This window comes from Tauraco erythrolophus, chromosome 6 (genome assembly GCF_009769465.1).
Source record: "Tauraco erythrolophus isolate bTauEry1 chromosome 6, bTauEry1.pri, whole genome shotgun sequence".
Classification (NCBI taxonomy): domain Eukaryota; kingdom Metazoa; phylum Chordata; class Aves; order Musophagiformes; family Musophagidae; genus Tauraco; species Tauraco erythrolophus.
Window position 1 is genome coordinate 20,840,087 of NC_141470.1, and position 15,652 is coordinate 20,855,738.

Consider the following 15,652-nt stretch of genomic DNA (forward strand, 5'->3'; position numbering starts at 1 on the left):
GAGCCTGCTAATAGAAAAAGAGCTGATTCTTACCTGCAAATTCAGCTTTTTTCAGTCTGACTAGTTATATAAGAGTTTAATAGTAACAATTTTTAATACAGGTAAATTAACTAATGTCTACAGTGCAAGAAATTAAAAGAGAACACTTAAAAAAATCAATACTGCTGTTCAATATAGAAGAAAATAATACACCTTGACCTATTGAACAATCTATAAAAACTATGCAAAGGAAATTCAAAAGAAATAAGCAGCACTAGAGTATACTTGCAGTTTGTTAAACAATGGTGAATACAGACCAAGATTTATGATGTGATTATTATTTTACATATCTTTTTAAGAAAACAAAATTTTAACTTACAAAAAAACTTGAGAAAAATCTTGCTTCTGTTTCAGCTAAAATCACATTCTATAGACATGTCTTCTGAAGTTACAAATGTCAGAATAGAAGTCTTATCAGGCCTGCTATGAAACCACACTTACTTTTCTGTCTGCTTATAATGCTGATATTGAAGAGACATCAGAGACAACATGTGCTCAATCTGAGCTTTCAGGTCCTTAACTTCTAGGTTTAAATGGCAGCACTGCAGATCTTTACAGAGTTCCTTGGGAAATTAGCAAGAAAAAAACCCCAAGCAATTAGACACACTGAAAGTGAAAAACTAAAATTTAAACAAAAATATTAATTCGTCTTATATTGAAAAGTAAAGATGGAGTGGATCTATATTATTATAATAAAGTTTTATGGTAGAAAAGTATGAATTGTTTGATTCTTATTTACATGCATAAATATTTCTTTGTAGACTGCCTTTGACCAATAGTGGGTGTGCTGTAATTAGCATTAAGAATCCAACAGGCACATACGTACGCTTATCTGTGCATGCTCCAAAATATGCTTGCTTCTTTTCCTGTGTAATTGCTCCATATCTGAATATCAGTGACATTGTCTGGGATAAATCTTCACTGTATTCAGTCATCATCTTGAGATTGCAATATCTTGTTTGAAATATCTTAATTTCTTTTAAGGTATCAGCAAATTTTAGTCATCTCAATAAAAATACAGGTATTGAAATATATTCCATTGTATGAGCCACATAAGTAAGTGCTTGTTACATTACCACTTAAGCCACTCTAATTGCTGGCTGAAACTAAAAGGCAGAGAGAAACAATCCTCCCACCTTTCTTTTCCTTTTCTTCTTCCTGCACAGACCTTCATCCCTTCCCTTTCCTTCTGTCAGCTCTGGTGCTTGTCTGAGGCTGCACTGCGCTGATTCTACTTGCTCAAAACTTGGCACAGAACACAACTTCCCACTTTTTTCCTCCTTTCTACTGCTGCTCTAGCACCCTCCAAAAAAGAAGGTTCTTTTGGCCAGGCTAAGAATTAGGTTGTCACATGGTTAGACAAGCATCAGGAGCTAGCGTAAAGACAAGAATAGAACTGTATGGCCAGGAGCAGGATCAACTCTGGCAGCCATCTGAACTGCTCAGCCATATCATACTTATTCCCCTTTAGCATGCATTTTTGTATGTAATTTTATGCTTTCATCAACAAGGAATACTTGCACAATGAAGCACTTTTAGGCCAGGAGAAGAGAAACAGCTAACACTAGAATTTGAAACCACCCTGAAAGAATTAAAGCAGAAGCCATGAGTAGAACACAAAGAGAGGGGGGGAAAAAATAAAAATTCTAATCTTAACTTTAGTCAGATGTTGCCTACAGTGTATGAAATCTGCCCTTGAAGTGAAAGGCGTTTTACCTTTGGAATACACCCATCTTGACCCAGGAGGCGCATTTCATTTTCAACACGATGCAGCCAATTGGTATTTTCCTCAAAATGTTCCATCTCTTCTTCTTTCTTCTTCTGCATGTGTATGCGGTGGGTTCTAAGCATTGCAAGCCTTTGATCCCGCTTGCAAGTGGCCTAAAAATCACCATGTAAGGTTAAAACTTTCAAATTATGTCATCTCTATAAAAATTTTTTTTCCCATACTTTTATACTCATCTGGGCATAAACATTTAACATTTTTGACCAGTTTAATAAAAGTGAAATGGCACATTTTTCTTATGAGCATTACTGAATTTTATTTAAACATTTTCAAATTTTTTTCCTGGAAGCCCTTATAACAGAGAACAGTCATTTGATTGATTATTCCTTTAAGGAATTATACATTGGATTTGATCAATTTCTGTTCTAGGCCATAATTATCTTAGGCTGGAAAGACTGGAAAAACTAAATGTGCACAGACAAACACACTTCTAGACACAACATAACCTAATATTTTCTAGTAGCTCAACCATGAATACAAAGAAGAAACTTCACCTGCTTTGTCTTCCTAATGCAGTATGTCCTAGAAAAAGCCCACTAAACAATAAAATATTTGTCAAAAGAAAACCCTCCGTCTTCAAGCATCAAAATTCTTCTGATGCTTCTCTGAAATCTGCCAACAAAAAGGCACAAAACCAGCAACAGCAAGCTGGATGTGAATGAGGTAGTGTCCTAACAAGGCAAAAGAGACTCTCTTTATTCAGAGGACAGCTATAGTTTGCAGCATACTTTAAAATAGGTCACTAACACCACTAGTCATAGAGAACATTAACCTTAGATAGAGCTCACAGAATTCAGCTATGCCTAAATTTTAGTTAGTTTCAAAAAACCCAAACCCAACAAAACCCCAAAAAACCCCACAATACAAAACCAAAATCCCATAAACATTTGAAGTAAATTGCTACACTCAACAAAAACATACAGAACTCAGTTTTTAAAAATTATATAACCTCAATCTCTACATCTATGCATCCCAAAATTAACACTCTAAATGAAAATGTGATCAATTAGAATAAATCTACATACTTAGAATAGCAGGCTAAATTAGTTCTATTATAAAGTGTCATAATAAACTCAGAATGTACCTCCCTAACATTGCACAAAGCAGAAATTACTCTGTTGTCCTTCTGAACAAACTGTAGAAAACAGGAACAGTACATGGAGAGAAATGCAGATTGCAGTTCTTCAGCTGACTTTTCAAAATGCTCAAAAATCAACACATGGTGTGCAGAACACAGAACCAGTGTGGTAAAGACACCTGAGCTACATGTGCACTCCAGGCAACTTACCAAGTCAGAGACTAGATTCTGGCCAGAATTTCACTTTGCTTTCTCTTTAGACTGTCTTATCTGCTAAGATGACAGAAGATCCAGAGAAGACAAAGTCACTTTGTAAAGGACCAGCTCATTAGGGAAAGTTAACTGTCAGATTAAAGCCTGCAATGATCACTTGTTCCTCTGATCAGTGAGACTAGGGGACAGCTTTCAGGACTGCTGAAGCAGAGAAATTCAAAACATCTTGTTTCGCATACTTCAGCTTTTAGATTGTGCAGGAGAGATATTAGAATCGAAGTCAATATTGACAATATTCCACCATTTGATAAACCCATTCCACAGGTTGCCAGGAAGAAACGACATGTTACATCAATGTGTTCCAACAGAAAAAATACAGTTATGCATGCCAGGTGTACACAACTTCTGGAACACATGTAGTTCTGGGCAAGATACTTGGTTGCTACTCTAAAAAAAAAATCACAAGCGATACAGAAGAAATCATCCCTCCCAGGCTAAAGAACTGGGACATGTTCAACAAGTGTTTCTGGATCCAGCATGGGCATCCAGGGTAGACTGACTGCTTTACAGGAATATGCTCCTTTTCCAGACAGTAAAAATAATGTTAAAGTTGCAATCAGAAATGGAAAAGTGATTTTAAATCTAATACATCTTTTTAAAAGCCTATCAAAGTACCAGCAGTTTTTTGCCATGTCTTTGAAAATAGAAAAGTTGTAAACCATATTCCGTGACTGACGCAGAAACCTTCAAGATAAAATAGGCCAATATTGAGTAGATTTCTTCAAAATCAACAAGATAGTTGAAAGTAACTATAACATAGGGGCACATACTAACTTTTTATGTGTTCAAACAGAGAGTAACGTTCTAATGTATGTTCTTCTATTGGCACAAAGGTTTTTCTGGCTAACACTGCTGCAGCTGATACCTAGCATGCAATAGAAAAATAACACAAATGCAGAAATACAGGTAACAGCGGAAGAAGAGGCATTAGGAAGGAGGCTGTAACCCTTTAAAAATGGGCTGCATCCAAGTTTTAAAAGAGCTGGAAACATGGGCAGTTATGTGGAAGATGGAAATGATTTAAGTGGTCCAGAATGGACTGAATTTTACAAGATAAATTGTGATGAAATTTTTGCAACAAGAAAGCATTTGTAAGAATAGAGATTAAGATAATCTAAACTCATACATAAGTTTTTTCCTTCTTTCTGAAATTATTGTTTTGAATTAAAAAGTTCAAACTCGGTTTGTTCAAGTACAGATATCGTTTCCTTTGTGTTAACCTACCTAAAATCATCATTATTATATCTAGTTACTGAGCATAGACAATTAAGTGTAAAATGAGAAAATATTTTGTAAGTAAAACTTTTCCCTTGAAAATTAATATTTCAGAAATACCCCTGTGGTCTAACAGTGTATTGTACAAAGAGAAAGCCCAGAAGCATTTAAGAAAATAGCAGATGTGTAAAAACACAAGGAAGAACAAAAGCATTATAGTGCACAAAAGAAACACGAGCAGTCACTTTTGTAATCAAATGACTTGATTCCAAATTAAAATCCAATTAGTTCCAAAGTAGTCGCAAAAGGACATTTAATTTTACCATTACAGTGGCTTACTCTTGTTAATAAGGCATCCTATGTATAGGACAGTGACTCTTGACCCTTAGTAAATCACATCCATAAGTTAACTAATGGCAGAACCAACATTTGAGTGCAGCACTGCTAACATGTGAAATAAAAAATAAATCAGTTGATAAAAACTATTTGTATGAAATAGAGTGTATGAAGGTATTGCTCCTCATTGTGAATAGAGAGATAGCTACGCTCCGTTGTAAGTAGCACTTAAAAGTATGGCACATAGAAAAATATTACTTTGGAGTTTTATAACAAGAGAATTCTAGAACACATTAGTCACTTAAAATACCTTAATTAATGACAAGCAAAAACGTGTGATATTTTCACTTTGACATTTATCTAAGGACTGAATTTCATGTGAATCACTGGGAAAAAATAGTCATATGGTAAACTATCATTTTTGGCCAAATACAGATTGTTACTGTGACTAAGCAAAATCAGCCCCACCCTGAACTTCGTATCTACATAAAACATATATTCCTTTAAGTTGACTTTTATTAGAAAAATTAAGATACTATCTAACCATGTTTACTTATTTATACTTTGATTCTTCTACAAAGACATGAGCATTTAATCCCGCACAACAGCAATTTTTCGTACTTAGCCCCTAATTTCTTCTCTCTTTAAATTCAAGGCAACTAAATGTAATTATTTCAGTTCACACGACTCTCTCCCTTAAGCAGCTATCCAAACATCTTCCTGGTGACAAGCGAAAACATCAATGATAAGAATCCATCTTGTTTAGCACAAGGGTCCATGCTTTTCCTTATTAAACACAAACAGATTTCTCAGCTTGATAACAGCTTCGACGGCTGTACCATACATACATACATTAACGTGCTTCGGTTTTGGACAAGACTGCCATGAGTCTCCTAAGTCCAGTCGGGTCTTAAGTAACTATGACAATCAAGTCTTCATAAGGACAAGTTGAAAAGTTTTCGTAATTAGCAGCAATAAGCACACCACCAGTTTTCTGTGCAGTGTATTAACGTCAAAAATGTTATCTGAGTGATGATCAGTGTGTTCCATTTTAATTGTTTAAATATTTAAGCATTAACTAATTATATAATTAATTAAGCAAAATTCATACATTAGTATAGCAAAAGTAAGAGAGATGATACCTTGCATTACATTATAGAAAACTCACCTTTTCTACTCTCTCTTCAGAGCATATCAGTTGAATTTGTTCATGACATTGTTTCTGGTAATATGTCTTCAGTGTGTCTTCTTTCAGTTTCATTTCCAGCTTGAGGTATTCTTTTCTGATTTCCGCGCGGTTTGTGAACACATTTTTAAGGATTTCTTTGTATCTATTAAAACCAAAGCATCAGAGTAAATAACAGATTATTTAGTAAAGATTTTTTAAGACCACCTCATTTACAAGGGGAACTTTCAATTTCCAGAGAATAAAATAATTATCAAAAAATTAAGAGGAAAAAAGTAAAGCCTGTTATAGATCAGCACTAAATAAAATGTATGTCAGTAAAGATTTTATGTGCTCAAACTGGAAACGCCATTTGAAATTTTGAAGGGGTCACTGAAAATAAATCTTGTTGTATTTATGAAGATGATACTGGGATTCAAAAGAAAGATATCGGGAACTTTGTCTCATAAGTCTTATCTTATAAGTTATCTTATAAGTTTTATCCCTGTTCCTTGCAGGGGGGTTGGACTAGATGACCTTTGAAGGTCCCTTCCAGCCCTAACCATTCTATGATTCTATGATTCTATGATCTATACCTCCAAAAGACACTCAATACCCATGTTCTCTATTCCTTATACCAATTTTTTAAACAGATCAGACTACTGTTGCAACGGACATGCAAGGTCTTTTTCAAAAAACCTGCTATCTATCTGTCAAAAAAGGAAGACCACAAACAAGTCTTCAGTTGCTCACTTTCTCTGAAGTTCCGTTGTACAATTCTAATCACTAACAGACAACAGAAATCAGAACCTGCATCGTGTTTTAACACTCACTAGGCTAATAGGGCAAAAAACAAACTAGTGATAGAAGGTACTTCAGAGTTATTCCAAGGAGATCAATGTTTAAATGGCATAAAAATCTACTTATTCCTAGTCTGCAATGCAAATCAGAATCGCAAGCATAAGGAGAAAGCCTGGAAGTATCATCATGTTGCAATATAAGTTTCAGTGGCAATACTTGTTCTTTCCTGAATAGTGAAAATGCAGTACAGAATAGCTCAAAAGATACTGTATATCTCAATATTGACCAAATTTGTATGCAAGCCATTTCATAGCATCTTATTGACTTGTTAGAACTTTGCATAAGAATAAACAGTTTAACATGCGAATGTTCTAAAGACATGCAACATTTGAGGTTGTTACACAGTGTTTAGTATAAAAGATCATAAAATTAAATACCACAAAAACGCTATAAAAACAACACATAGGTTTAACTAGAAGAGCAAGTTGAAGAGACATTCTTGCTGTGTAGTTGACTTTTTGCCAGTGGGTTTCTGAAGCAGCAATTTACCGCAAGGTATCCAGAGAATGCTATTGTATTTAGGTAGAAACGCGTACTAAAACACACACAGAATTTAGAAATAATATTTCTTTAAGAAAGAGTCAGCTGCAGAGTATCATAGTTCTTACTGTACACTGTTGCTATCTATGCAATCTGCACTACTATACTGTCTATTGCACAACTGGGTAGTAGAGAATTCTTTTCCTCCATAGTATCCATAGAAACATGGTCCCTCCCAGCTGCCTGGGAAGCAGCAATGAGAAATTAAGGTGAACCTTCTCCATTTCCCTCATAGTAAAATCTCAGGCATAATGTGAGAGAGGCTTCAGATTCCGATTCTATGTACAGTCACTGTGGGGAACTATAACTGGTCAATCAACGCTTTGTGTACTTGTCATCAGTGCCCTAAATACAACATCAAGTATAGAATCCTTTGCAAAGTTCCTGCCTTGAGCTGGATTCACTCTCTCAGGAAGCATACTTCTATTCTTACGGGGTTATCTCTACTCTCTTCTTCACTTCAAAATGACAAAGTGATCCTGTAGGTGTATCCAGGGTACACACACTCTGGACTACCTAGTCTCAAAAAAGCTCATGGACCTGTCGGTGGCAGTTCCAAAATCAGTGCCCACTGTCTACCTCAACAGGCTCAAAACTTGAAGGGCTGGGAGACAATGCATCTTCAAGCTTTAGACAGAGTGAACAGGAATGACCTTTGAGTTTCAAGAAGCCAGTAATATCATCAGTGAATCTCTTCCAGATAACAGTGAAGCTAAAGTTATAGGTAGTTGGACTGAAACACGAGACTGCAGATAAGCTCTCTACCCTGTCACAAACAGAAGGGTGAAGACATCAGAATACCTTGAAAACCCGTAATACAATGTGGGAGAAATCAACTCATCACCCACACCATCAGTAGGATGAACCTGAACAGGATCCTCACAAAGAAAAAGAGGATGTAACATCCACTTTTTTCCTGACATCTAGAGGGAATCTTACATGTGTCTCTGGATATTCCAGAACATTAAAACTCAAACAAACATTCTCTGATCAAAAAATGTTTGCATAGAATATGTCCAGCGTTTTGAAAAGACATTTTCGAGACCTTGCTGCCCGTGACTGATTCTTCCCACACACACAAAATGAAGCAAAGGGCAAATCACAGGAAATTAAATTAGCCTTAAAGACTCACAGTGCAAAAATATGCAGGAAAACTGCATATCAACATGACTTGAAACTTATATTTCTTTGGAAAATGAAATTTAAATTATCTGAATGAGAGATTTATTCAAACCTCTGGAATGCCAGTAAAATGAACCTCTGTTAGAAATCATTTTGCTTTGAATGGGTTTCGACTTTTGCCTCAGAAGGTTTTCCAGGTTAAAAAAATACCACAATCAAACGGCCAAGTAAAAAACCAACAAGCTAACTGAATAAGCCTAAGCAAATAATTCTCAGAAACATGTGATGACGTACGCAGAAACAGGTCCAGAAAGACTTTCACACCAAAATGTAACCTTCTTATGGAATAGATTGACTTCTGCAACAAACTAATACATCACATGTCTTAATCTGATACTTTTTACAACTAAACTGGACTGTGAGGAGAAACAACGCTATTAGAACATAGAGTACAGTTTTGGAATTTTCATGTAAAGCAAGAGACAGATAATTTCTATTTGGTAACATGTTCCTAGAGTTTATTAATCAAGAGCCTTGTGAATATTCTCTTGTCCCTCTTCTCAAAACATACCATCGTGATTTTAAAAGTCTAGATCTTGACCAGTTTATTGAAAATACAACTTTAAAACTATTGTGACTTTCTTTTACTTGTAAGAAGACATTTTCACATTTTTGGAGTCATGAGGATGAGCTTCCTACCAGGAAAAGGATTTTTTTTTTCTGTGACCAAAGGACTCTGTCTTGTTTTAAAAGTCCTGTGAGCTGGACTTCTATCATCCTCCAAGTAAGACTGTTCCATAGATAGATCTATCACGAAACTTTTGTTGCTATTATGTCTAACTTTTTTCCCCTTTCTTAAACGTATTCTATTTCTTTATGACATAACACTCAAATATAACGCTACCCTATTTTGTTAAATTTAGCATTCTATTTCTATCATTAGGTTACTGTTCAATCCACATATAGATCTGTTGTTTGGCTATTTAGTTTTGTTTGTTTGTGGGTTTTTTTTTTTTTTACTGTGTTTTTATTAGAAGAATTTTTATTTGATTGTCTGGCTGACAGTTATTTTTCATCACTGGGCTTTCACCAATTTTTCAGTGTTCTTCTTGATAACATCTCAGTGAACGACCCTATCCCCGGCCCTGTACCTCCCACAAATACAGATTTGCATTGAATATTTTTGCTACAAAACTTTCACAATCACCATTTCATTTCTATCTGCCACTGCATATGTGTGTGTGCCTCATACACAAAACAGGATAAGAAATTTATAAAGCTTACATTTCACTTAAGTTTTTCTGAAAACCTACATTAAAAAAATATGGTACTTTAAACAACCAAGATTAAAGATGGTTGTTATTTTTCTCCAAAATCTTCAGCTTTTGGTAGTAGAAAAGAACTTCTAGGAAGCTCCAGAGCTCTGTAGGGCTAAGGAGAACACCTGTCCTAAGATCTTCTGTGTTAAGGGTAGAATTTCATCTGCACACTAATACAGAATAACATTGGTAGCCTTGGGACAAAAATATCTGACTTTCCCATGAAATATGCTCATTACAATAATGAAGCTATTGATAAGCTTTAAAAAAACCCAGCACATAAGCATTTTAAAAACCACACATACACTGATGAAGCTTATAACTTTTAGCAAGATTCAGTGCCCTATCATAAATAAACTCTCTTGTTATCAGCAGTTCTAATGAAAATTTGATGGAAATAAATATAATCCACAGAATACTGACACTGCTGTACTTCTGTCAATTTAATAAATACTTCATAAGAAAGTAACTACAGATGCAAGACCTTCACTGCTGATCTAAACTGTGATGTCAGAATGATTTATGTCAGCTTCTTGAGGATCACAGTAGATGGTTATCTTGCAGTGCTTTACTGAATAATTTGTCTAGAATGTTGATATCAGGATGTTTCCTCAAGCACACAGTATTCGTTTCACTTTAAATACACCACCAAGTTTTTCTGAAAAGAAGGGATAAATTATGCAAAGCCACACCTAGTCTAAGTAAAGTAATGTTAAAAATGAGGAAACCAATACTGAAAAGAGCAAGTTTGTTTTACAAATGCTTTTACAAGATACGCAAACTCCAGTTTTGAAGCAAGATCGTAATGTGATTAGTTTACCTTTGTATTTCCACTTGTTGATTGTTTGTAAGTACTGCTGCATTATGATTTTCAGGAATGTTTGCTTCCTTTTCTTCGTATTCTCTCAGTTTCTCTTTCAACATTAGGATCTAAAAAAGGTAACTTTTAGTTGGAATATACTTTTTGGCCTTTTTTTTTAAACCTATCATTCTGTGCTTATGTCTTGAAGGTCTTTACAAATGGCAGTAAGTGATATTTCTCTTAGAATGCAAAACATCTTTCTTACTTCAAAAGACTATATGGGATAATTAGGACAATATTGCCTTATGGGTTCAATCCTATGAACAGTTTTTTGTATTCAAAATTATAATAATGAAACTTTCAAACTTTTAACTCTATGTTTTTTACATACCTCTTTCTTTTGTTCATTGCAAATTTTAACATACTGGCTTATGTGACTGTCCAAGCTAACAACATTGCTCTTCAACTGTCAAAGAAAAGAAAAATTTGAATTTAAGAAGGCTCCTTCATGTTTTCCTGCATAATAAATACACTGTGTCTAAGTACTACATAATTACACTTGCACTGTATTATGAGGAAAGGGATGAATAAAATCACAAGTTGCAAAACAAAAAATATGATGCTCAGCTTTTGCAGTTATCTGTTGCATACCCATGGCTGTGTCATTTCCCTCAACAGAACAATAAAAAATAATTACGTGTCACTACATTTTCATTTATTCTGACCAGCTTTACTATTTAATGTGTATCTGGTGTGTTTTATTATAAAAACTATGCAAGAAATGGAAACTACAGTCAAATTCATATTAAATAAATTAGAAGCTGTGATACAAAGGATTATGAAAAAAAATAAGCAGAATAATAGAAAGCAGAACATAGGACACCCAAGTAGCTTTTAATTTATCAATTTAATCTCATTGAGCTTCTTGGCTTCAGTTGAATTCTGCCTGTAACAAACCTGGACTGGCTTTTCTACAACTGCTCAGACATTTCTTTAACATGCTTTACAGTTCTCTGAGAATGTAATAGTAAGATACTGTACCTGGCTGTGAATTCTACCAGCTGAGAATTATTTCTAAATTTGCTGCTCACAAAACAAACTCTTTCAAACTGGCAGCATAATCTCATCAATGAATCTATGTCGCTTTTAGGCCAGAGCTAGTATCTACTCTGTATCTACTATATCTATCATCCAGTTGATGAACTGTAAGAAAGAAGAGTTAACTGCACAAAATTTTGGGACAAAAATGAAGGAAATCATAATCTTTTAAAAGAAATAGCTCTCCTTCTCTTAATACTATATTATTATACTTTGACAGAAGACCAGTAAATACCAACATACTCACCGAAGACTTGATATCCTTTGCTCGGTTTGCATACTTAAGAGTGTTATATGTATCATCATAGAACATAGACGATGGACTAACAGCAGCTATCATTATTGTTCGGCAATTTCCTCCAAGAGAGTCTTTCAATAAACGAGTAAGCTTGCTGTTTCGATAAGGAATGTGCTGTTTCTTGCTCTGGAGAGTTATATGCATTTTTATGGATTAGTCAACTGTACTTTAAATATTCCCCTGCCTAAAATTCTGCTTAGAATTTCAACAATGCCACAAAACATGACAAACAGCCTTGGAACTTCCCTTTGAAATAAGAAGCTTTAAAAATTACATATAGATCTCAAAAGGTTTTAAATCTCTTGGAACAGAGTAATACCTTTATAACACATGTATTAGCCAGGTTACTTTCTCATGTCCAGATATCAACTATTTATGTGATGTGGGCAACTAACAGAAGGTTGGCTACATTAAATTACTTTCAGTTCTCAGAATAATCGAAACTGGGAATGACCTCTCAAGATCCATCTAGTCCAATCCCTCTGCTCAAAGTAGGGTCAACTAGAGAAAGCCGCCAAGGATTACGCCCAGTTGGGTTTTGAGTATCTCCAAGGATGGAGACTCCACCACCTTTCCAGGAAACTCAAAGTCGGCTTTGTGACGTTTTCTTTTAATCACACCTACAGAGTCTTCATCTCACAGTACAAAGCTAGGTCACTAGGACTCCAGTCCCACACCACATAAGTCAACATGAAGAATCTTACTTATATCAACAGTACAGATTCTATATTCTGCCTCCCACTCCAATAAGACAGTGATGAGAATGTGCAGCACCAGGAAGGCAGGGGGGAAAAAAAAAGCTCTGATCATTTTCTTTTGGCATATTTGAAGGAGGAATATGCTAGATGACCAGAAGGACAAAATGGGTGTAGCTGTAGGCAACGGACTTGACTTTGGCAAAACCTCCTGAACTTTTGCCATTCTGCCATACAACTGTCTCCACTCCTGTTGAGCTGGTGAGCCAGCTGTGACCAAGGCGTAGGTGTGGATGTGGAAAAGCACAAAAGAACAACTTTGGATAGATGTCATCTTCTCCTATAAAAGTCACCTCCTCTTCTAGGATTAAAGAGCATAAACCTCTGGAAAAAATCTCTGTCCTTGTCAGGCTCTTTATTTACTGATGCAAGCTTCTCTACATATGCTTAATTTTGAAAAACATAAGTAAGAAAAGTAGGGACATTCATCTTTTGACACTATCCTTATGTAGCTGCACACTATTTTTGAAAACTCTTTCCCGTCAGGACTGTCTTTCATTCAGCTATCAGAGATGATGGTGGAAACCTAAGAGAAAACCTTAAAAGAAAATGGTGATGTGAAAACGGTCAACGATATAATCCCATTATTCAATGAGAGCTTTTCTGGACTTCAGACTATAGCAGGGTTATACTTCACAAGTGAAAAATATATACTTTGAAGATATTAAATATTCTTTAAACAAATTGGTGAACAGTGGAATTTTGCTAGACCAGATAATAAGATACTGAAGTAGCTATCTACAGCACTACAGACAGAATCTGTGGTAGGATATCGACTCCCCATACCATCCACTGCCAGAATGCCTTTTCTTATTTTGTAGGCAGCAAGAAGAGTTTACAAGGAATATCATAGGAAGAGCATTGTTTTAAATACTTGAGGTCTGGTATTATAATCTTAGTTGTTGCAGGAAATTAAAAAGTGTCGATGTTCTATTAAACCATAAGAAAACATAAAAAATACTTTATTAATGCTGAAAACATTTTTTTTTCGTTAATATGCAGGAGCAGTGTAAGATCAGGAGCAGCATGCATGTAACTGAAGGGCAAGAACCTTTCTAATTAAAACTATATGAATCTTAGGCTTCTGATTTTAGGACAGACACAAAACTTAATCACCTCGATGTCTAGCCTTTAACAGGCAAAATCAAAAGCAGTTAAAACTGTTTAAAGCCTTAGCATTTCTTTTCTGAGGGTAAGTAACAAAACCCAAGATGCTTTCCTCCAATATTCTTAGGCAAAAAACTCCCTGTAGTTCATTTAAATAAGCCTTGACTTAAGGCAGTCAAAGGGATGCTGGTTACAACATCGGTGTCAGCAGAAGTGAAACACATAAGGATACTTTAAAAAAGAGAGTTGTGGCACTAATGTGGCAGAAGTTAAGTTGCATCAGATGATTCACCAACTGAAAAGATGAGGTAATTTTTCTTCTCTCCCGAAAGTTTACAAGGAGTTATTTTTAAATTAGAATGACTCTACATGTACCTTAAATACATGTTTTTTAATATGTTCCATTACAATATTCCAGGAATAAATTCCAAAGATATAGTAAGAGTCAAACTAGCTATGATACAAAGAGGTAGTGCCACATTTAATACTTAAGATTTAAAAAAAACCCCCACATTTTCACAACACTAGGAGGTGAAGACTACAGGGGAAAACAGAACATACCTTTGGATCTGCCAAGGCATTAATGACATTTCCAAGAGCTAGCAGGGAGCGGTTAATATTTGTTCCTTCTCTAAAACGAGCCCCCTTAGCATTTGTCGCGTTGGCACGTTCAGATCCTGCCAGGTCAATGAGAGACATCTTGGCGATGCGAACGTTTTGATTAATACTAGCTGTTTTATCTTGCTGCCTCAGATAAATCTACAATGAAAAAAAGGGAAAATCATTAAAAAGTAATCACTAACCAGTCTGTTGTTACTCTAAGCAGTGAGTTAATTTTACAGTGTTACAACTGTTTTCAGAAATTCTCATTGGAGTCCTTCTCGGAATTCAAATCAAACCTTTTAGTACACAGCTAACAGCAACAGGCAGTTTGGCCTAATAGAAAACAGTAAATCCACTTATGATACTTACCTCTTAAACTCACCTGCTTCAGGTGTTAGTAGGGGAAAAGAAGCAGAGTGTGATTGTACTGGGTTTAGCTGGGATGGAATTAATTTTCTGCATTGCAGCCCATACAATGCTTTCAGATTCGTGACTCAAGCAGTGCTGACAACATGCCAGTGTGTAGTGTTTGCTGAACAGCGGTTGTACAGTGTCAAGGTGGTGGGCAAGAAGTTGCCAGGGGACAGCTGATCCCAATTGACCAAAAGTTTCTCCAAAGTAGCGATTGCTTGAGGACTGGCTGGACATTGGTCTGCTGGTGGCAAGTGATTGTTTCCCTCCCACTCCCTTCACTTTTTAAGTGAACCACAAGGTAATTCCGTCTCACTTTTGCCCTTCTCATTCTCTCCCCCATCCTGCTGCAGAGGATTAAAGCAAGCAACTGGGCTGGGGCTTACCACAGTGGCAAAGATTGATGAGTTTCAAATGAATTTCATAGCTAAAATAGCTCTTGATTCTTCTGCACTCAAGATGTATACCACACTATTATACATTAAACTGAAAAGGGTGGTAATTTTTAAAGGCACTGTTAGGACGATGCCATAAAGAGACATGTAGGAATAAGCCAGGAAAAAGACTGGACTTTCAGTGATTTAGACTTAACTGCAACTACCATAAGGGAACAATACTCATTTACTGCTGTGAATACATACTACTCTAGGGTCTTTTGGAAAGCTGTGACTTCTGAGGCCACTTGTTCCCACTCATCCTGAAACTTTCATGGTACAAGTGATACACAAGGAACTAAATGCTTTTGCTTTCTTCTGCTAGTGAAGATACTTCCTCAGGTTTATGAGGAAGTAAGCAGAATATGATCATACAGTCAATGAGAAGAATTACAGTTACCCTTAGACAG

At 35.7% G+C, this 15,652-nt stretch overlaps 1 protein-coding gene across 1 annotated transcript in view; it reads right to left on the reverse strand.

The window, feature by feature from the left end:
- KIF18A (kinesin family member 18A) overlaps positions 1-15,652 on the reverse strand; it is a 43,486-nt gene that overhangs the window by 20,178 nt on the left and 7,656 nt on the right. The window contains exons 5-11 of the mRNA XM_009989673.2: positions 14,356-14,553; positions 11,882-12,058; positions 10,928-11,002; positions 10,555-10,664; positions 5,896-6,058; positions 1,756-1,920; positions 481-602 (exon numbers count right to left, since the gene is read on the reverse strand). Coding sequence (XP_009987975.1) covers positions 481-602; positions 1,756-1,920; positions 5,896-6,058; positions 10,555-10,664; positions 10,928-11,002; positions 11,882-12,058; positions 14,356-14,553 — 1,010 coding nt within the window. The remainder of the gene's footprint in view (positions 1-480; positions 603-1,755; positions 1,921-5,895; positions 6,059-10,554; positions 10,665-10,927; positions 11,003-11,881; positions 12,059-14,355; positions 14,554-15,652) is intronic.